At 36.2% G+C, this 24,786-nt stretch overlaps 1 protein-coding gene across 1 annotated transcript in view; it reads right to left on the reverse strand.

Moving 5' to 3' along the window:
• The window catches only part of TMX4 (thioredoxin-related transmembrane protein 4), a 48,972-nt gene that overhangs the window by 15,862 nt on the left and 8,324 nt on the right, over window positions 1-24,786 (reverse strand). The window contains exons 2-5 of the mRNA XM_008585549.1: window positions 20,651-20,766; window positions 12,404-12,449; window positions 10,611-10,739; window positions 7,882-7,927 (exon numbers count right to left, since the gene is read on the reverse strand). Of these exons, the coding sequence (XP_008583771.1) occupies window positions 7,882-7,927; window positions 10,611-10,739; window positions 12,404-12,449; window positions 20,651-20,766 (337 nt within the window). The remainder of the gene's footprint in view (window positions 1-7,881; window positions 7,928-10,610; window positions 10,740-12,403; window positions 12,450-20,650; window positions 20,767-24,786) is intronic.

Raw genomic sequence — 24,786 nt, forward strand, 5'->3', positions numbered from 1 at the left:
GTGGCTCACTCAGGAGAGTGCGGCGCTGGGAGTGCCAAGGCCACGGGTTTGGATCCTATATAGGAATGGCCGGTACGCTCACTGGCTGAGCGTGGTGCAGGCGACACCAAGCCAAGGGTTACGATCCCCTTACCGATCACAAAAAAAAAAAAGAAAGAAAGTTGAAAATGGAAAAAAATATTCCACTTAAATGCTAACCAAAAAGAAAAAATATAGTATTAATATCAGACAAAACTGACCTTATACAGGCCTGAGAGCCACCAGGCCCACATGCCCAGAGTCAGCCATGCTGGAATAGGCAGGCCCTGTGGGACCCCTAACCAAGGCAAGTTCCCACCACCCAGAGAGGCCTGAGAGCCGCCAGGCCCACACACCTAGAGTCAGCCATACCAGAACAGGCAGGTGCTGCAGGACCCCCAGCCCAGACCAGGGCCTGCGACCCAGAGAGGCCCGAGCCTCTGGCCCACAGGGACTGAGGCAGCCACGCCAAACTGGCAGTCCCTGCAGGATCCTAGCCAGACACTAGGGTCAAATGAGTGGACCATTAAATCCCCTGCAACAATGACTAAACACCAAAGGAAAGATACCAGAAATATGAAAAATCAAGAGAGTACACCACCACCAAAGGATAATAATAACTTTCAAGCTCTAGATCCTATAGAACAGGAAGTCTTGAAATGACTGACAAGGAATTTAGAGCAACAATTCTCAGGAAACTAAATAAGATACAAGAAAACTCAGTTAGACAAAACAATGAAATGAGAAAAAGTATACAGGACCTAAAAGAAGAAATGTACAAAGAAATCAATGCCCTGAAAAAGAATGTAGCAGAGCTTGCAGAGCTAAAGAATTCATTCCATGAAATAAAAAGCACAACAGAGAGTTTAACCAGCAGGCTAGAACAAGCAAAAGAGAGAATTTCTAACCATGAAGAGGGGCTATTTGAAATAACACAGGCAGACAAAATAAAAAAAGAAAAAAGAATTTAAAAAATTGAAGAAAATCTAAGAGAGATAACAGACAAGCTTAAGCATTCAAATATCTGAATCATGGATATTCCAGAAGGGGAAGAGAAAGGAAATGGCATTGAAAGCATATTCAATGAAACAATAGCAGAAAACTTCTGAGGTATAGGGAAAGACATAGACCTTCAGATTCAGGAGGCTTAAAGATTCCCAAACATATTCAACCCAAAAAGGTCCTCTCCAAGACATATTATAGTCAAACTGGCAAAACTCAAAGACAAAGAAAGAATTTTAAAAGCTGAAAGAGAGAGAAGCATCAAGTCACCTATAAGGGTGCCCCAAATAGACTAATATCATACTTTTCATCGGAAACCCTAAAAGCCAGAAAAGAATGGGACAATATATTCAAAATACTAAAAGACAAAAATTGCCAGCCAAGACTACTTTAAACAGCAAGAATATCTTTCTGGAATGAAGGACAAATAGTATATTTCTCAGAAAAACAAAAACTGAGGGAGTTCACTACCACATGACCAGCCTTACAAGAAATTCTCAAGGGAAAACTGGGTTTGATACCTGAAAAACAACCATCACTGCCATGAATACTCAAGAAAGAACAAAACGTACCAGTAAAACAAAAATGCTAACAATAAAGAGAAAAAATAGTTTATCTACAACCCCAAGAAACCAACAAACACAGAAGACAAACAAAAAATCAGAAAGGAACAAAACATACTTAAGACAACTAAACAAAAATCAATAAAATGCTGGGCTGGCCCCGTGGCTCACTCGGGAGAGTGTGGCGCTAGTAGCGCTGAGGCTGCCGGTTCGGATCCTATATGGGGATGACTGGTGCGCTCACTGGCTGAGCGTGGTGCGGATGACACCAAGTCAAGGGTTACGTTCCCCTTACCCTTCCAAAAAAAAAAAAAAAATCAATAAAATGCTAGGAGTAAGTCAACACTTTTCTATAATAGCTCTAAATGTAAATGGATTAAATTCCCACTCAAAGATACAGACTGAGTGACTGGATTGAAAAGATGGACCCAACAACATGCTGCCTTCAAGACACTCACCTCACCTGTAAAGACACACATAGACTAAGAGTGAAAGAATGGAAAAAGATATACCATGCAAACAGAAATGAAAAATGAGCTGGAGTTTTTAAACTCCAGACAAAATAGACTTTAAGCCAAAAACCATAAAAGAGATAAAGAAAGCACTACATAATGATAAAAGGATCTATTCATCAAAACATAAAAATCATAAATATATATGCACCCAACATCAGAGCAGACAGATTTATAAAGCAAACACTATTAGATCTAAAGAATGAAACAGACACTAACACCATAATAGCAGGAGACCTGTACACCCCACTCTGAGCATTGGACAAATCATCTAGGCAAAAAATCAACAGAGAAACAGAAGATCTAAATAACACTTTAGACTATTTGACCTTGGCACATATCTACAGAACATTCTATTCAACAACCTCAGAATATTCATTCCTCTCCTCAGCATATTCTCTAGGATAGACCATGTTAGGTCACAAAGCAAGTCTCAACAAATTCATAAAAATTGGAATTATTCCATGTATTTTTTCAGAACACAATGGATTAAAATTAGAAATCAATAACAAACGAAATTCTGGAAATGATACAAACATATGAAAATTAAACAACATTCTACTTAATGACATAAGGAACCAAGAAGAAATTAAACAGGACATCAAAAAATTTCTTGAAACTATTGAAGATAACAACACATCATACCAAAACCTGTGGGATACAGCAAAAGCAGTACTAAGGGGGAAATTTATTGCATTAAATGCTTACTTCAGAAGAATGGAAAGCTGGCAAGTAAACAAACTAACACTTCACTTTAAAGAACGAGAGCAGAACCAAATGAAATAGAAAACCAAAAAAACGATATGAAAGATCAATGAAATAAAAAGTTGGTTTTTTTAAAAGATAAATAAAATTGACAAACCTTTAGAAAGGCTAACTGAGAGAAGACCCAAATAACAAAAAGCAGAAATGAAAAAGGTGATATTACAACTGATACCTCAGAAATACAAGGAATCATTAGAGACTACTATAAACAACTCTATGTCAACAAATTTGAAAATCTGGAGGAAAAAGATACATTTCTGGACACATATAAACTACCAAAACTGAGCCAAGAAGATACAGAAAATCTGAACAGAACAATAATAATAAAAGAGATTGAAGCTGTTATCAGAAAGCTCCCAACAAAGAAAAGCCCAGGACGAGATGGGTTCACTGCAGAGTTCTACCAAACCTTCAAAGAGGAATTGATGCCAATTCTCTACAAACTATTCCAAAAGACTGAAACAGAGGCCATTCTCCCACACTCATTCTATGAGGCAAATATCACCCTGACACCAAAACGAGACAAAGATACATCAAAAATAGAAAACTACAGGCCAATATCCTTGATGAATATAGACACATAAATCCTCAATAAAATACTAGCTAACAGAATACAGCAACACATACACAAAATTATACACCATGGTCAAGTGGGATTCATCCCACGGATGCAAGGTTGGTTCAACATAGGCAAATCAATAAAATGTGATACACCACATCAATAAAAGCAAAGACAAAACAATATGATCATCACTATAGATGCTGAAAAAGCATTTGACAAAATTCAACATTCGTTCATAATAAAGACTCTGGACAAGTTAGGTATAGATGGAAATTATCTTAACACAATTAAAGCCATATATGATAAGCCCACTGCCAATATCATCCTGAACAGGGAAAAGCTCAAAGTTTTTCCCTTAAGAACAAGAACTAGACAAGGATGGATGCCCACTCTCACCACTCCTATTCAACATAGTGTTGGAAGTATTAGCCAGAGCAATCAGAGAAGAGAAGAAAATAAAGGGCCTCCAGAGTGGAAAAGATGAAGTCAACCTGTCCCTGTTTGTGGATGGATAAGATCCTATATATTGAACAGCCGAAAGCCTATACAAAAAAACTCTTAGAGTTGATAAATATTTTCAGCAAAGTCGGAGGATACAAAATCAACACACAGAAATCAGTAGCATTTCTATACCCGACAGTGAACCTGCAAAAAGAGAAATCAAGAAAGCTAGCCCATTAAAAAATCCACCAAAAAAATAAAATACTTAGGAATAAAATTAACCAAGGATGTGAAAAATCTCTATGAAGAGAACTACAGACCACTGTTGAGAGAAATTAAAGAGGACACAGGAAGATGGAAAGATACCCCATGCTCTTGGATTGGAAGAATTAACATTGTGAAAATGTCCATATTACCCAAAGTGATCTACAGATTCAATGCAATCCCCATCAAAATTCCAATGACATTTTCCTCAGAAATGGAAAAAGCTATCCAGATATGTATATGGAATAACAAAAGACCACACATAGCGAAAGTAATTATGAGCAAAAATATAAAGCTGAAGGCATAACACTACCTAACTTTAAAGTATACTACAAAGCTATAATAACCAAAACAGTATGGTACCTGGCATGGTACTGGCATAAAAACACCCAGACTAATGGAATACAATAGAGAACTCAGAAATCAACGCATACACCTACAGCCATCTGATCTTTCACAAAGCCACCAAGTCTACACACTGTGGAATAGACTGCCTCTTCAGCAAATGGTGCTGGGAAAACTGGATATTCATATGTAGAAGAATGAAACTAGACCTGTACCTCTCACCATATACCAAAATCAACTCAAAATGGACTAGTGAATTAAATCTACATCCTGAAAGAATAAAACTCCTTAAAGAAAACATAGGGGAGACACTCCAGGAAGTAGGAGTGATTACAGACTTCATGAACATGACCCCAAAAGCACAGGCTACTAAAGGAAAAACAAACAAATGGGATTATATCAAACTAAAAAGCTTCTGCACAGTGAAAGAAACAATCAACAGAGTGAAAAGTAAACCAACAGTGTAGGAAAAAATATTTGCAACATATACATCTGACAAAGGATTAATATTCAGAATATACAAGGAACTCAAACGATTTTACAACAAAAAAACAAATAACCCAATTAAAAAATGGGCAAAGGAGCTGAATAGGCATTTCTTAAACGAATATATATGAACAGCCTACAGACACATGAAAAATTGCTCAACATCACTCAGCATTCAGGAATTGCAAATCAAAAACACTTTGAGATACCATCTCACTCCACTTAGGATGGCTAATATCCAAAAGACTGAGAATGATGAATGCTGGCAAGGTTGTGGAGAAAAAGGAACTCTCATACACTGTTGGTGGGAGTGCAAAATGGTGCAGCCTTTATGGACAATGGTATGGAGGTTCCTCAAACAATTACAGATAGATCTACCATATGATCCAGCTATTCCACTCCTGGGAATAGACCCAGAGGAATGGAAATCATCATGCCAAAGGGATACCTGTACTCCCACGTTTACTGCAGCACTATTTACAATAGCCAAGAGTTGGAACCAGCCCAAATGTCCATCAGATGAGTGGACAAGAAAACTGTGGTATGTCTACACAATGGAATACTATTCTGCTATAAAAAAGAATGAAATACTACCATTCATAACAACATGGATGGACTTAGAGAAAATTATATTAAGTGAAACAAGTCAGGCACAGAAAGAGAAATACCACATGTGTGGTAGCTAAAAATAAATAAATAAAATATAAAAAAACTGGTGGTAGCTAAAAATAAATAAATAAATAAACACACAAACAAATAAATGGTGTTGGGGGTAAAGAAGTCACAACAATTTCTTGAACTTGTTAAGACAATTGAACAGATATGATGTAGTGGGCGGGAGGGGAGAGGGGGAGGGGGGAAACAGGAACAGGTAAAGGGACATAAAAATCAACTATAATGTATATTGACGAGTTAAAATAAAAATAAATAAATAAAATATAAAAAAACTGACCTTATTAAATGTAAAATGTAATTATTTGCACGTCAACTGTAGTTGATCTTGTAAAACTATCTCTCTCTCTTTTTTTGTTTTTGGTTCCTTTTTGGAATAGCAGGTAAGAAATTATAAATATACATACATATATCACATATATTCTACTCCTCAGCCATTAAGAAGAATTACAACTTAATTACTTGATGGATCATATACTATTTCCAAATGGCTCTTTCTCTACAGTTCAGTGCATCCAGACAGAATCCATCTGTGCTTCCCACGCCTGGACACTGTGCATGCAAAGATGAAACACCCACTCCTGGCCTTAAAGCACTCCAAATGCCACATGCTGTAATGGTTGGCATGATATAATGAAAAACTGTAACTCCTTATTTAAACTCTTGTTTATCTAAACTAAAATAACAAGCTGTATGAGGTCAGAGTAATAATTTATCTTCCTTGATACTGTCCTTGAAAATAAAACTTCTCTTTAACAATCTGTGAAGGCCACGATCAACTTCCATCTATGCCCTTAACCTGCAGAACAAGTTCATCTCTTGACCTGCACTTACCATAGGCTCTGTGCTACAATCTTGCTGTCTGTGCCGACTGATATCTATTACAATTATCCTGTTGAATTAGACATCATAATGTTACAAGGCTCAGACAGCTAGAACACTACCTGACTTTGTCAATCTTTAATGTCAACATGCTGCAAAAGGGAGAATTCCTCATTCTCAATTCCCAATTTGAAATTCATAATTCTCAGTTCTAGATTAAACATCTCACCAACGTTCAGAAAACAGTAGAAGAAAATCACATGAAAGTCAAACTATCTGGAGAGAGGAAAAAATACTAGTTATTGTTTAATGTTAATTATAATTAATTGCCAAGTAAAACCAATTAAATTTTATCCAAAAAAGAGACTGAACCCAAGTCTCCAATTAGCCTCTGCAGTAAAAAACACAAACAAAACAAAAAAATATGAAGAAGGTATTCAATGTCACAAGGCAAAATATACAACTGGAAAACTGGCATAAAAAAAGTTGTTCTTCAATTTCCCTCGATATATATCAATATGCATAAGAAACAGAAAAAGAGTCTTCATGAGCTCCTTGAATATTAAGTTCCAAATATGACACCATGACCCACAATCAGAGCTTAGAAAAAACTTAATAGGGACTCATTCTAACATTTTTAAAAATATTTTAAGCTATATTTACTTCCAAAGCAATTTTGCTAAATCTGGCTGGATATAGCCCTTCCCTTCCCCCCATCCCCCTCACCTGCTCTGCCCCATCCCCACACAGAAGGGGAATAGAAGGTTATGGGACCATCAAGATTATATGATAGCTCAACATTTTAACCTGACTAACATTTGTAACTTACTGAAATGACTCAGAGAAATTATACAATCGCACATAGCAGAGGTCTTCAAACTTTTTCTTAAAGGCCAGATAATAAATATTTTAGGCTTGTAGGCCACAAATGTGTCCCTGTCACAACTACTCAACTCTACCACTGTAGCATGAAAGCAGTCACAGACAAAAGACAATGAATGAGCATGGCTGTGTTCCAATAAAATGTCATTTACAGAAACAGGTGGTCCATCCAAAGGCTGTAGTTTGCTGACCCCTGACATATAAAAATACTTGCAGGCTTAGTCAGTCTTTGGTCTGTAGAAACATTTGCCAATGGGAAAATAAGACAAAATAAAACCACGTAAGCCCTTTTGCTTTGATAAAGGACTTCACTGATCTAAGGAAAAATGACACAGTAGTTACAGGTCCCTGTTCAATGTATGCCCTTCTACCCAGACACATTACCATTGGGAACCCCACATGAAAGTAGCTGTGTGGCTCAAGAAGAAAAGTGAGATTATAAAAGTACATATAAATGTTTATTTTCCTATTGTTTAAAAACTACATTTTTAGTCTTAAAAATCTCTCTGCAAACATAATTGTAAAGATTTTAATTAAGATTACTCACCCATATCTTGCCAGAGATGCTAAAAAGACCAGCCATTCCAGACATCCTAAAAAGTAATAAAGAGGAGAACCACTGATGTATACTACGAAAAAAACTAACCAACAAACAAAAATACAAATAAAATTCAGGTCAGGGCTGCCACTCCACTGATCCCTCCACTGCTTGCTATATATTGTCCTCTCTCCTGGATTCATTTCTGTTCTTAGAGAGTTTAGATTCCCTGGCCATCATTTAAATCACTCGGCTGCAAATACATTCCAATTCCTTGGGCCCTTTCTCCCTTCATTGTACGTACCAGGCAAAAACCCCAAACCTGAGCAGCTGGATGTCTCTAGGAAAAAGATCACATGACAAGCTGACTGTTCTCACTGCTTCAACATCCTGAACACTTAATACAGCCCAGTTCTACTGCATTTTTTTAGGCTGTCACTGAAATAATAGCTCATTTTCTTTTCCCTCTCTTCAAACTTTATACAACTTCCTCTCCCCATGCACTCTAAGCTAACAAACACTCCTCGTATGTCACTGTGAAATCAGAAGCCACTATGTGATCTCTCCTATCTTCCATCACCAAACTAAGCCTGGTGTACACCTGCACCCACCTTCTCTTGTTATGAAAGAGAAAGTCTATCTGCCCTACCACAGTCCAATTCCTCCACTTGTGCCTTGGATCCTGCCCCTTTTGTCTTGTTAATGACTTGGTTCTTTCTGTCATCCCCTCTTCCTACATTAGCAATTTCTCCATCTCTGTTGGATCAGTCTCATGAGCATGTAAACATGTTCTACTTTTTCCCTACTTTAAAAAGAGCATCCCTGGACCACACATGGCCCTCCAGCTTCACAAACAAATTTCTCCAAAGAGCAGTCTACACTTGCTGTTTCTTCTTCTTCCCTGTATCTTTAACTCATTCAAATCTGACTTCCATCCTCACCACTGCACTAACACTACTTGTCAAGGTCATGATGACCTCACCTTGCTTCATTCTATGTCCATGTCTCAGAGTTGATCCTTCTTCAGCTCAGTCCCAAGCACTCTTCTCTTTTTCCTTTCTAGGTGTCCCCCTCCCTTCTAAGGCTTTAAAGGCCATCTATATATTTTCTAACTGTGTTCCTGAACTCTCCATGAAGACCCAGCTCCATGCATCCAATTTGACAGCTCTATGAAGTCTGCATCTCAAACTTAACATGTCCAACACAGAATACCTGATTTTCTTTTGCTCAAATTAGTAACTGGCATCAAGATCAATCAAGTACTCAAATCAGAAACCCAGAAGTTTTTATTTCTGAATCCTTCCTCTCCTTCACTTTAGCCAACTCTCCTTTCAAAATATATTTTAAATCCATTCTGCCCATCCCCACTGTTGCCACCCTGATATGAGCTACTATCTGAGGCTGGACACTACAGAAGCCTTCTAAAGTGTCTCGCCTCATCCATTCTTGCTCTCTCCAATCTTTCTCCTGAAAGTCAATTTCTCGGTGCATGTACTGATCACCTCCAAGTTCCTCTCTGTGGTGATAGGCCTTTCATGACCTGGCTTCGGCCTGCCTCTCTCTTACTCAGTTTATGCTACTCTCCCTCACTTTAACTGTGCTCAACCTTGGCCACCACTCTGCTCCTCAAGCACACCAGGCTCTTTTCCAAATTGGGCCTTATGTATATGTTATACCCATCTCTGGAAACATTCTCTCTCCTGCTCTTTACCTGGGCTAGCTCCTCTACCCTTCAGATCTCACCCATAGTCCTCCCATCAGAGTAGCCTCTCCCAACTGCACCCCGACCCCTACCATCAGCTAAAGCAGGTCCTCAATCCCACAGTTATTCCCTGTCTTAGTAAAGTATGTTGTTGTTGTTTTTTTAACAGCCTTTATCCAGACTGATTCTTCGTATCCCTAGCTTTTTCCTTAATCTGTCTTTAAGTTACCTGAGGGGACCGTAGAGATAATGTCTGTCCTGTTCACTGTTGAATACTTAGGGCCCAGAACAATATCTGGCATAAAATCAGTACTCAAATATTTGTAGAATAAAACGCCAGAGATGAACTGCTTTTAGAGTAAGCAACGTGCTTCTTGGGTCCTATATAGATGATTTATTCTTGAAATATTGCACAATTTGCTCCTATTTCTGTAGGGATAGTTCTTATACTTGTACATAATAATATATGATTAATTACAAATATGACAACTAATTCAAAGTTAAAACCAACTATGAAAAAAGTTATTATGGTTTGGCCTTATCTACCTCACCAAGTATTACACAGTTTGCTATCATGGCCAAAACTTACCATGGGCAGTATTCTGATAGGCGGTCAAAGACACCATAGGTTTTATTTTCCACATAAGACACAATAGCAACTCCTTCATAAACTATAAATCAAGAAGGAGTTACTCCATCTTATCAATAATTTAAAAGGAAGAAAGAATGGTAAATGGTGTTTAATACCATATTTTGCAAAGAAAAAGCAGCTGGTATGGCTTAGTACAAAAGCTGGAGGAGAGGCTCTCTGTAGCCCACCCATATCTGGTTACCTAATTCCCAGCATACCAAAAACTAGCTGAAATATATGTAGGTGACAAAACCAGAAACACCATGTGGGCCACACATAGGCATGTGTGGTCTGGGTAATCAGAAATAAATATGAAGAAAAGCATAGGTTTCAAAGTCCCATAGGCTGTTAACTTAATACCTCTTGTTTTATTAACACCCTATCATTAAAAAATTAGCAAGTTACGTTAGAGAAGCTGGGGATTTCCAACCAGTCAGAGGCTCAACCGATTGCCATTTCTTCTCTAAGATATAATTCTGCAGGTCTTCAAAGATTCCTGGGCCACGGTAACGACGGAATATCCCATCCTTTGCACTATAAATTATAAAATCAAGTAGAAAATAAATCCATTAAAATAACAGGTGTTACAAACAAAAATCAAAGTAACTATTGGTCATATGTATGAATTCCACTTGAATTTTAAATGGGCTCGAATGAAGAAAAAATTATAGTTAGGCATTAATCAGAAAATATGCATAAATTTTAATCTATTACAAATGAGAAATTCCAAACCTGAAAGCATTAAACATTCTATTCTATTACTGCACAATTTGTGATTATAGGAAATGTTCTTGGCAGTATTAATCTGCCAAGTTTACTTATTATTATTTTTACTACCAATTATTTTGATTTTTCTTTTACATTAGCAAAATAGCCATTGTTATCAATTTAAAAAAATTGTATCCACATTTCCAAATTTGTGTCATTCAAGTCCTCCCTTCAAAATCAACAAAAATTCTCTTAGATTCACATCCTGCTTCAGCCTTCCCTCCATCTAGCCTTCTCAACCATATCAAACTTCCCTGGGGAAGAGTCCACACTAGCCATTTTCTCCTCTTTATTACTCATTCACTATGCATTGTGATTGGGGACTCAGTCCCCAAGACACCATTAAAAGTGCTCCTATTGGGGGTCTCCAATGACTCCTAAGTGCCATATCCATAGAGGACTTTTCTGCCAATTTTCCTTCACCCGTCATTGGTACTGTCCACTACTGAACACCCCCTTCCTTTCTCCTTTTGCCTGGCTTTTATGACATGAGCTCTCTAGACTTCTTCCTAATATTCTGACCATCCCTTCTGTTTCCTTCCCTTACTGTCTTCCTTTGCAGATGCTGTAATGTTAGTCAACCCCAGGTTCTATCCTTGACCTGCTTCTCTTCTCATTGTATGTATTCTTTTTGATATATTTCAACTGTTACCTAACTCAATGTTGAGAAATTTCCAATGTGCGTCTGCAGTCTACATCTTTCATCTGAGCTCTAGATTCTGATATCAATCTGTCACCTCAACTTCTCCATTTGGAATTAGCACAGGCACTTCACACTATCTTCTCCTTTCTGGCCTCTGTCTTCCAAACCTCATCTTATTCTAATTGATCTTTGTCCTGAAGGCCAGGAAGAATACTTACTAATCATACATGGCTTGTTGGTAGTCATCATAGACTCTTCCCCTCACATGGCTAATAAATCATCCAGTCCCAGTGATCCCACCTACTAACTATCTCTAGAATCCATCCCTTCCTTTCTCTTCCCCCTGCTACTACCTGAGCCCTCTAGCCTCATCACCCAGCATGATCCAACTGCACCTTATGGGCCAGCCATAGAGAACTAGTTACAGTTCTCAGAAGGTATCTCATTTTCTCCTGGGCTTTTTACATGCTAACTCCTTTATCTGGAAAGATTTTTTCCATCTTGTCAGTTTAACTCATTCCTACTGACCTGTTAAGAATCATCCATCTTTTATGTCATCAGAAAAATCTCTGACCCTTCTCCCCACCTATCTCCTGCCAGAAATCAAGCCTTTTCTCCCCAGCACTCCAGGCCTCCTTCTCTTCTCACAGCTCTCATTCAGAGCAGACCAGTCTTTCTCCCTTCAGATGTTAAGGTAAATGGATGGTGGTAATGGAAAACCTAGAACTCCTGGTACATATCTACTGGTTTCTAATCTTTGTACGACCAGAAGATTATTTAAACTTACTGAAAAAATGCTGGGAGAGTGGTGACAAAGAAGCGGCCACTCAAACCTAAAAGAAGCATAAACAAAAAAAAGTTACAAGTCAAACTCAAAGTAACCCGAACACATAACCTAAGTTCCAAGAAAAAGCATCCTTGAGCTTGCTTTCATAATATTATGAAAATCATTGCTATTATTGAATCATATTTACTGTTTATTCTTTGACTTTTTACCCATTTTTATTTACCTAACACTTTCCAATCACTGATATACAATCTGTTTACCCTGGGATTTTCTGACTTATGCATCACTTGGGATCATATGGAGAAGGAAAGGATAGGTTTTAGAGATGCACTATCTGGGTTAAATACTAACTTCCCCATTTACTAGCTTTGTGACTTTTGGTAAATTATTTAACCTTTTTGAATCTCAGTCACCTCATCTGTAAAATGGGTATATTAAAGCCAACTGAACTGTTCTGAAGTTAGATTAGATTAAGCACATTAAAAGCTTAGGTTGGTACTTGGCACACAGTAATGGTCCATAAACTGCAGGTATTACTACATCAGTTAGTTTAAAAAGAAGAATAAAGAATATGAAATATGGTCACATATAATCTCTGCACATTTATAATCCTTGTGAGTACTGAAAAGGGAATATATGTACGTGAACCATATTTTTTTCCATTTGTCTTAGCAAACCTTTACTGAACACTAAGTACATATCAAATGCTATGCTACATACCTATAAAGACAAAGATAAATAAAACAGTCACTCAGTAAATATTTACTAAGTAACTTCTTCCTTTCAGGGACTGTGATAACTGCTCAAGACACACAGACAAGTAAAAACATGTACAGTCTTTATTCTCCTAGAGCCTACAGTCTACTATCAGAGAGAAAAATTTAATCAAATAATCACAATCATAACTATAAAAAGAGATAGATGATACAAGAAAAGAGGCATGCAACAAAAAACTGAATGAGACTAGCAGTAAAGAACAAATCCCCTGCACTTTAACTGCTTACAAATAAATAACATTTACAAATAATTAACATATATGTGAGTACCAAGAATGAGTAAAGAGAAGGAAAGCTAAAGGATCCTCCTGGCCAGTATGGAAAAAATTACAGAGACATCATTTTAATATTTCTCATCACTTCTGTCTTTCCCACTGAAGAAAAACCTGGATAAAATCAAGTATATGTTCAAATCAAGTTGCTCAAATTTGACATCTCTATGGTCACTTCAAAATACTGAAGGTTTACTTTTAATAACATAAGAAATTTGCTTTTACCCATTTTATAAATTAAATCTATATTCAGCAAAATAATTTATTTATTAATGACGAATCTTCTCAAAGAAGACTTCTCTATTGTATTTTTATATCACACCAAGTGCACTCTAAAACATCCCTATGGTACTTAATAGGAATCATAGTATGCTGGGGGTTTTTTTCATCATATATTTTTTTTAAAAAGTTTTATTGGCAGTAACAAAACCACAAGTGACCCACAGGTCAAATGAGGGTTGTAACAAGCACCTCTATCGAAGGGCATTTCCACCTCTGACACTGCTTGGAATTCCACTCTAGTGAAAAATAAGGACGACCTGTCATATACCTTTAACTCTAAATTGTCAGGGGAAAACATACTAGTAAGCACTACCAAGTGCTTAAAAATTGTAACATATTTTTGGTTTAAAAAATATTCCACATGTTCTCACTCATTGGTGGGAGCTAAAAAAACAAACAAATTAATTCACCCACATACACACACAAAAAAAAAACGGGGGGGGGGGGGGGGAAGGAGATATAACAACTATACTTCTATGAAGTTGTTACAACAAGCAAACGGAAAGGACATTCTTGGGGGGGAGGGGAGAGAGGGAGGAGGGAGGGAGGTGTCGGTGATGGGCCATAATAATCATATACAGTGTATATTGACAAAATAAAAATTTAACGAAAAAAAATAAAATAAATAATCATTACAAACAGTATCTTATCTCACTTCCTTCCTAGCTACATATTCTTATGACCACCCAAAATCTTTACTTAAGGAGAGTCATGGTGTTAGGGAAGTATGATTTATATGGCCTTTTCAAATAGAACAAACAAAATAAATAGTATCTCATCACTCCTTAAAGTCTTCTATTTGGATTTTATTTTCATCAGAATATAAGCAGATAGGGTTGGTATAATAAATGTTGGGTATCACTTAAAGGAAACTTTTTTAACTTGCTCTTTAAAATCCTTCATATGTTCTTAGCCATCATTGGCTATTGGCAATAAGTAAAAAGTAGCAGAAGTAAAAAAAAAAAAAAAATTCATAAAACACATTTAATTATACTACATATAAAACAATATTTCCAGATTCAAGAGCCAGCATGCCTGGGGTCAAACCCCACTTCTGCCTCTTATTAGTGTTTAATCTGGGACAGTTAATTTAAACTCTCTAGACTTCAGTGTTTTTATAAATAGGCATCATAATTTCTCACAGTATTTTAATATCAAATGATTTTATATTTATAAAGCACTTGACATATAATAAGTACTAAATAAATGCTATTTATTATTTTCTATATTTAAACCTCTGATTAAATAAGAGAATGTAAAGGACATAAACTAACTTAGTCTTAAGTCCTTTGGAAATTGCACATTATTTTAGAAAACACAAATTACGTCTTTACAAATAAATGTACCCATGAAAATCAATGGATACAAAGAAAATAAGAAAAAAGTAACAAAGTGACAGATGGTCTCTTAGATTTTTCTGCATCTATCTGGTTTGGGCTAGAGATATAAATAGGACACTTGTTTCAAAAATTGCTAGATTAAACGGTAAAAGAATTTTATGGCTCTTGATATGAATTGCTGTATTGTTTTCTATAATTAAAGTAGCAATTTACAAGGCCATCATATAAAGTTCATTTAAAATAAAGACCATTGTTAATAAGTTGTATTACCTCAAGACTGCTTTCATTTATGTTCCTTTGGTAGTATTTCTTCTAATGACAACCCGTTTGAAATATTAATAATAAGTCTGCAGCACCTAAATCAAATATGAGTTTGGTTTGCTGTCTGGAATATACTGTCACTGAGGATGTAATTCAGTAACTTCAACAACCATAAAATACAGAACAGCCAAAGTCATCCTTGGATTATAACACACTATTAACCCTTGCAGATCTCACACTATAGGAAGTTCATCTCAAATAAATGTCACTTCTGAGAGGTGGAAAGACATCAGAAGGCTCTGGGTCTGATCATCTCAGTGCTCCAAAAATATCTTCTAACCATTAATTCTACACTATGAAGAGTCAAGGGAGATTTTCATTACCTGAAAAGTTAAATCACAACCACCTTGGAACAGAGAAGCACCAACTGAGGTTGTAGCTTCATGGTTCAAAAACAACAAGCTAAGTGTGGATACTGACAAAGAATTATAACAGCATGGCAGCAGCTCAAGGTTTACATCATGGTTCACTGCAACAAACTTCAGAAAAGTGTGGAAGAAACAAGCACACTCCTAAGCCTTGAAATAAACAAAGACAAAGTTTGACCACAAAGTCTCCTGAAAATTTAGAATGACTTTTTTACTTTAAGGGTAACTTCCACTTAAAAATGAACGCAGAAAAAAAATTTAATTTCTTATCAAAATATTACCTTGTGGACTGGCTGGTTAGCTCAATAGGGAGAGCACAGTGCTGGTAACACTAAGGTCACAGGTTCAGATCCCTGTACCAGCCAGCCAAACAAAAAAACTTATCTTAAATACATACAGCAAAAGAAAAATAATTAAAATCATAGGAAAAGAAACAACAATTATTACAGAGAATTATATTTTGATATGTAAAACAACAGAAATTTTAGCTCAGTATCGAGGAAACAGAGATAACTAATAGCTTTTATTCTACTATTTATTAGCTGTGTTACCTTGGTCATGTTACTCAAACTCTGTGAACCTCAGTTTTCTGCTTAATACAGTAATGAACAGTTTATTCTTCATATGGTTGGTTGTTACTATGTTAAAATGCACATAGATCTGTAACACAATTATAGGCTGAAGTAAATGCTTACTAAATGTTAGTTATTATCACCAAAGAGAGAAGCAGAAGGAAAATACAATGGGACAAAAAAAAAAAAAAAAAAAAAGTAGAATTAACCTTACCTTCGAGATTGAAATAAAGTTATCAATAGAATATAAATAATGATTTTTACAATTAAAAATATAATACTAACTGAAGTACAGTAAGCTAAATTGGCTGTTGTATTAAATTGGTAGTTTTAAACACTATACTTGTTCTTGAAGCCTGGGTTACCTCTAATCTACAAGAATAGCCATCACCCACAGGGGCTCTATAAGCAGCTCCTGTTTTTCTGTCCTTGATAACTTAGCTCATCTGCATGGAACAGAAGTTCAAGTATACACTCATTAAATTTAATTTCCCAAAGTCAACTCAAAACATCACTTGGTCTGTGCATTAAAGGCAATGTAATATAACCTAATCTAAGAGCTGTCCTTTCCCTGACTTCTATATCTCAGCCATTAAAATGCAATGTTTATAAACCCTAGTCTTGATAATTCTAAAGTCTGTTTAAAATACATAAAAAAATTTCTTATTCTATATACCGATGGAAGAATTATAGGCATAACTAAAGAGTATGCATGAACACTTCAAAAATTCTTGCTTTCCCTTATTTTTAAATTTTACTTGCAGAAATTATTCCTCACTAGTACTCCAGTGGCACAGCAGCCCTTATGAAAAAATATACTAACGGAAATCTGTGTATCTGTACATAGAAATATCCAGTAAAGTGCTCAATTGTGGAGAAAAATAATATCATTTCAATGGTTTGCCACTGCTCATTCAGGTCATTAGATCTTGTAAAAATAAAGTCAATACTCAAATTGCTTCCAAATGGGGACAAGCTGCCCGAGAGGCTTGCCAGTGAGTCAGTTCTACGTGAGACACCTTCTCTTCACCTGGCTTCCAGACCCTCCTGCTTCTCCCTCTCCCTACTACCTCACCAGCTCCTCCTCCTCTGCTGAAACTTCTTCTTTTCTTCTCTGTGTTGGAGTACCTCAGTTATCACTTCTCTAGCACACACCCCCTAGGTAATCTCAATCTTCCCCTGGCTTCAAATATCATTTACACTGATAATCCTCAAATTTGTATCTCTAGCTCATCTCTATTTGGATGTCTATTTAGCACCCAAAACTTAACTCCTTGCCCCAAACCTGCTTCTACTCAGTCCTTTCCATCTCCTCTCTTTCCACCACATCCTACAACCAATCCATCAGGAAATCCTAGTATCTCAAATCCAACCACTTGCCACTGGACTTGGCACCTTTTCACAACTCTGCACTACTATATTAACCTCCTAATTGTTCTCCTTTGCTTCTATTTCTGATCCCATGCAATTTTTTCACATAGCAGACAAAGGAATTATTTTAAAGCATGAATCATATCATGTCATTCCCCTGAGCAAACCTTCCAGTAGCTTCCTTCCTATAACACTTTATATAAAACTAAACACCTTCTATGGCCAACAATACCCTACATGTTCTGGTCCCTCACTACCTCTCTATCCCCATTTATCTCAGGTACCCCACTGGCTATCATATTGTTCCTCAAATAAGCCAAGTATACTCCACCTGCACATGGTGTTTGCTCTGCCTGGAATGCTCCTCTCCCAAAGCTTGATGACGTTCACTTGCTCAATTTATCAAGACTTCTGGCTGAACAGTCTTTACTTGGCCATCCTATTTTTAAAAGTGGCTATCACTTTCCACATTTTGACCCTATTTTATTCTTCTTCATAGCCCTTACCACCATTTGACATTATTTTCCAAGTTATTTTTATTACTATTTATCTCCTTCACTAGAATGTAAGCTCAATGAAGAACGAGGCCTCTGTCTTCCTCATTCACCTCTGTATCACTGATATCTAGAACAACACCTGGTATATGGTAGGAACTCAAATACTTGTTGAGTAAATACATTATTTCTAATCCCTACTAAAAGATGAAAAGATGAATTAGGTTTGTAATTCAAAGTAAAATTATAATCTTAAAACAGTATAATCTGAGCTGAAATACTCTCTAAGCCATTCAAATAATCATGCATACAGAATTTTGGCTCCTAAGTTTTATTTACGAGTTCTGGTTTTTAAGTTTTTTTTAATCACTTAAAAGAATTCTAGACCCTCTGCCTTTAAAAAATTATTCTAATACATAAAGCAATCACTTTTCTTTTATTGGACTTGGTTTCTAGAATACCAGACAGAAGAGTTCTTTTTCTTTCCTCTTTGATGAGTATTTTAAATATATATAGTTTATATTTATATAAAACTATGAGTCAACACTGAATGTTTTAAAAATATTTCTTCATAAACAATTTCTCTTACTTCATTATAAAAAAAACTTAATCCATTCACAATGAAAAAAGTAGCTGTAAGTCTACATTTTTAGATGGAAAGACTATATTCAATTAAACATTAGATTTGTGACTCTATCACAAGGCCGTTTAATTTTTTTAATTTGTATCATGCTGTGAATTCATGGCAGGTATACCAAATGACTAAAATGTGAATAGGTCAGGTGCATTTTTACAAAACCTATCATAGAGTGTGTCTGGTAACCACTAATTAACAAGTCTTAAATAGCTGATTTCATTGGAATCAAACTACTAAAAGATAAAAACAAGTTTTCAGCAAAAATGTAATTGCAATGATTTGATCTCCAAAGAGAATAACTCATTATAATAGCCAAAACCATAAACTAATAACTATAATTGTCCATCTCTAAACAGAGGATGGGCAGAGGTGGCTTTGTTTCAAATGCTTACAAAGGTGAGTCTTGAGGACACATAGCTTTTAATAGAAATCTCTCTCCATGGGTTTGTCGACACATCAATTTTAACATACACCATCCATTTTGTTGTCCAAGTAATTGGTACTTCATTACTCTGTGTTTTCTGAACACAAAGGTGAATAGCTACACTTCCATGCCTACTTCTTATTTCCATTGTGAATGGATGCAGTAAACAAAAATTGAATGTGAACAGGAAAAGATGACAGAATGTCAATAGGAAAAGATGACAGTTAAAATATTAAAATAGCCAAATGTTAGAGATTTAGATCATAAAAACCCTATTTTTTCTCTACTTATATATAATAAACAAATTTATTTTTAAACTACAAATATAAATTTATTGTATATATCTTTTCAGAATTTAAAATAGTGTCTTCTGTCTCTCTTCACCCATTGGGGTAAAAGCAATTCTTTCTCTTGAAAAATTACATCACTCACAGCTAATATGAAGAGATCCAATGAGTGAATTAGAAATTCACCATTCTGAAAGCCCAATAAAATATCTAATTCAGGCAAGACCATCATGGATCTTAAAACCCCAAAGTATCACCCCACAGATTACTTGCTAATCATAAAGTGGTTGTTTCTTTATAATTGACATATTTAATGTCACCGCCTTAATCAAGTACTCAAACTTAACATCACCAATGGTGACATTATGCAATTTCTGATGAGATGCAATACGAAGCCACAGCATCACCTATGAAGTACTCTTGTCATAAATGTCTAACCTGAATCATGCCTCTAAGCCAAACTTTCAGTTTTCAGAAAATGCAGAAAATAAAAGAATAAGTTAAATATCACCATAAGGAAACACCTAGAAAAATACTTGACTGTTCTCTTCAGAATATCAATGTTTTGAAAAAAAAAAAAAGGGGGGGGGGATAAGTCTAGATTGACAGAGACTAAAAAGATGCAAAAACCAAATGCAATTTGTGAACCTTGATTGAATACTGGCTCAAAAACTATAAAAAGACTATGTGGGAAATAATTAGGAAGGTTTTACAAGTTAAAGAATTGAAGGGTAAAGTATTGTGATGTCTGCAACTTACCTTCAAATGGCTCAGCAAAAATTAAAATAAAATATAAATATATATCCACACATGTATATGTAAACATACACATACACAGACCCACATATGCCAAAATGTACATTTTGTTTTGTTTTTGGCAGCACTGTCCATATGGGGAAGTAACACCTTGACCTTGGTGTTACAAGGCTGTTCTCTAACCAACTGAGCTAACTCGCCAGCTTCAAAATATAATATGTTGATTCAGTGTAGTCAGTTCATGGATAATCAATATACTAATCTTTCAAACGTTACATATGCTTGAAAAAATTCAAAATAAAAAAAACTGTTAAACTTTTGTATTTAATGTTCAACATTTACAGTACCTGGTTCTTGAATGACATCTACCTTCCCCACACTGATCTGAAGTATTTCACCATTCTTTGCAAAAGTTTCCCATTCAGAATCAGTCTGCTGGCAGGATGGACACCATGGGGCATAACTGTAAGAGAAGAATAGCTAATCAATTTTAACATATGGGAAAAATCTAGAAAATAAAGTAGAGAAATATAGAGTATTTAAATTTAAAAAATAAATTCATGACTAAAGGGAAGTATAAAAGCGAGCTTTTCCAAAGCATTTGATATAGAAAAACAAAAATACATTTTTCTTCTCAGGATTTAATGTATATCAATTCCACAGGAAAAATGAGAATATTTTCAGGAATTACTAAAATGCATAAAAAATTTTATTTAAATGTTATTCTTACAATCAATACTAATTTTGTCATTTTCTAGATAACTTTTTATGGTGAACACTGTTTTGTGCCCCACAAAATAGGACACTTCTCACAAGGTTGCCCCTAATCTAGCCAAACCAGTTTCAGATCCATCAAAGATACAGATCTGATGGCAAAAGACCAGAAGATCTGTCACTAGTGCGTCCCTCAAGAATGTTTCCAAAAACTTGAATTATCTGTGCCAGTTCTGAGCTATTCTAAGAAGGGAAGTAGAAGCTATAGGCTGAACCAGCTCTACCCAACACTTTCTTCAACAGAAGAGGAGTTAAAAATACCGGGACCCTCAAGCCAAAACCTTGCCTTTTATATTTATTTTTCATTTAATAAACATCAACTGAGCACTGTGCTAGAAGCTACAATTGTGAATGAGACAGACGTGGTGCCTCCACTCCTTGTGGATTGTACAATCCAGAGTTGCTCAGAGACAAGCACAGAGGTAAATACAATCCAGGGGGCAAATTCTATGGTACAGAGTGTGAAGATGCTATGGAGACTGAGGATCTGGAGTATCTCACAAGGGCTCACAGAGAAAGTTACATCTGTGCTAAGATCTACAGTAGGAGTAACAGCCAGAGAGGGGTCAAGGAATGTTCTAACCTAAGCAGAGAGAACAGTATGTGGTAAGCCTCAGAGCACTGAGAGAGGAGTATTTTATTGGAAGCTTCATGGTAAACCCTAAAGAGGTAAGAGAATTATGATCAAGTTTGGAAAAATCTCTCTGGTAGCACTGTGAATAATGGATCACATCTTGGACAAGAGCAGGATGGAAGCAAAGAGAAGAACTGGAAGCCATGGCAGTCATCCTGGTAATATGTTAGTGGCCTCCCACATCCCAGAAAACATCACAAAAACTCAGACCATAAAGTTCTCAAGTTCTCCAGGATTTAATCCGCAGATGTTAAAATGGAAATCCAGAGAAGTATGCTGCTTAGAAAGTGTAGGAGATTGAATAGTATTCCCTAAAAAGATATGTCCAAGTCCTAAGCCCTGGTACTTGTGAATGAGACCTTATTCCAAATAAGGGTCTTTGCACATATAATTAAATTAAAGACCTCTGGATGAGATCATCCTGAATTTAAGGTGGTCCTTAAATCCAACAATAGGGATTCTTACAAGAGGAAAGATTTGACACAATGGGAAACAGGAAATGGCCATGGAAAGATGGAGGCAGAAACGGGAGTTATGCAGCTACAAGCCAAGGAACACCAAGGACTGCCAGCAGCCAGCAGAAGCTAGGAGAAAGGCATGGAATGGACATTCCTATAGAGACTTCAGAAAGAACCAACCCTTGATTTTGGACTTTTGACGTCCAGAATTCTGAAAGAATAAATTTCTGTTCTTTTAAGCCACCAAGTCTGCAGTAATTTGTTACAGGCAGCCTGAGGAAACTAACACAGAAAGAAAAATATCATTTGAAATTAGAAGGAATTGAGATCAAATAAGCCGCATAGAGCCTTAAAGAGCTGGAAGAGCTATGCTTAATATAAAATATTGTGAACAAACAATAACATATGCTGGAAATCCATTTTAAAATACCAACATGTCACATTTAAGAGGAAAATTAACATTTACAGAATATTACAAAAATACACTGGTACAAGTGGAGAAACTTTTTGTTTTGCTTAATAACACCCAGAAGATAAAAGCAGTAAATAAAACAAATTAGTCAATGTTCACAAAATAGAACAGGATACCTCAAGAAAAAAAAAATCATCAGGTACTCTGAATAATATTTCAGGATGCCACCAACAACTATTGATATTTTTAAAATCTTCAGTAAAACACTTTAAGAAAACCTCTAACTCAAATAAAAATATTGAGGAAATAAACACAAAGAAGCAGACATCGAATTGTTCACATACAATGGGTGTATGTTATAGTATATAAATTATACCACAAAGAGGTAGAGGGCAGGAGGTATGGATGAAACAAGATTGACGATATATTCAATATATTAATAACTGCTGGATAGGGATGATGGGTAATGGGGGTTCACCATACTACTATTTTTGCATCTAAGATTTTTCATAATAATTTTTAAAGACTTGGTTAAATAGAGAGATATATCCAGTTATAGATGAGCAGGCAGAGCATTGTAAAAATGTCAATTCCTCCCTATTTTTTTTCCCATTCCTTCCTGAATTGTTTTTATAAAATGTGGCACTTATTATTTCTGTATTAAAGGAGGAAAGGAGTGGAGAAGACAGCGAGGTAAGAAAGGTAATTTTGCCTGCCAACAAAATGAAAACACACACACAACCTTCTGAAAGGAAACAAAAGGGGAAAAGTGCTAAACTGATCAAGTTCTATAACAAGGTTTAGGCTCAAAGCTGCAGTCAGATTATCATTTACAAATCCTTTTAAAATCTTGAACTATGCAGAAGTATGTTTAAAAGTACCATTCAAAAACCAAAGCAATGATGCATATACTAACTTGGCTGAACAACAAGAACAAAAAACTGAAATCGGACAAGATTTTGATCTTTCACATTATAAAAGGGTGGCAGTGGAGGTTAAAAAGCCAAGACAAGGGAGAGAAATGCATTTATTTCAGGAAAAGTATTGAAAAGTAGGCAGAGCTCAGAAGAGAAAGGTCCATCAAAAGCCAAGGCATGCCTTTCAGCCAGGCCCCAGAAGCAAACTTAGCAAGCACAGGTGTTCACTATCTCTAACTCCATCTCTAGAAAAGACTATTACAGCCAAGTCTAGATCATTCTAAAGGTCATTAATCTTTCCATTACAGATCAGTGTCTAAACCCTGAGATCCAAGAGACATGGACCACAGAATAATCTGCTGACGTCTTTGAACATGGATCTTTTTTTAAACACGTGTCTCTACATTTCAGGACAAAGTATATTCCTGGCAGGCGCTCGTGTCTGCTGAATAAATAAGTGTATAAAATTTAATAAAATTATATTCTTCATCTGAGAGAATATTTTCGACATATTTTGTAAGTATCCAAATGGCAGATGAGACTCAGTCGGGCAATTGGCAAACTTTACGAAAAAAGGAACACTGAATTAGGAAGCACATTTCAACAGGCATTTCAGGATATTGGATAATAGTTCTGCCAGAGGAATCAGAAAGACCAACACGAATTAATCATGTAACTTTGGTCAGGTTAGTATCTCTCCATGCCTCACCTTCCTCAACTATAAAATGGGATAATAACAGTAGCTAACTTGGAATGTTACTGGGAGATTAGATGGCACATGTAAAACAGCCACACATTAAGATCAATCATTAATACAAATTACATTTGTAATATTCTGCTTGGTTTCCAAGATACTTTTAGGATGCATTCTATCATCTGAACCTTACAACTTCACTGCCAAACAGACAAAGCAGGTTTAGAGACCTGCTTAAGGTGACCTATGGCCACTCAGATCAAGAACCCAGATGGAGATATTTATGTGATAAAAATTTTCAAGGAAAATAAGACTCAACGCCAATGAATTTTAGATCCCTTTTGCTTTATTTCCCTAGGATTCTGCCTTTGCATACAAGTCATAGAAACAATTGCGGTATCAGTAATTATTAAATCATGCAAATTTCATTTTTTTTTCCTTTTTGTCTTTTTTTGTGTCCGGCAACGGACCGCAACCCTCAGTGTTGCGCCCGTACCGGACCGGGACCGGCAACGGGATCGCAACCCACGGAGCGGCCCCCGCTCCTCGCTCTAAGTATACTAATCTGACGCACCACATGATGCTAAGGAAACT

This window comes from Galeopterus variegatus, unplaced genomic scaffold, assembly GCF_000696425.1.
Source record: "Galeopterus variegatus unplaced genomic scaffold, G_variegatus-3.0.2 Scaffold3616, whole genome shotgun sequence".
In the NCBI taxonomy this organism is placed as follows: Eukaryota; Metazoa; Chordata; class Mammalia; order Dermoptera; family Cynocephalidae; genus Galeopterus; species Galeopterus variegatus.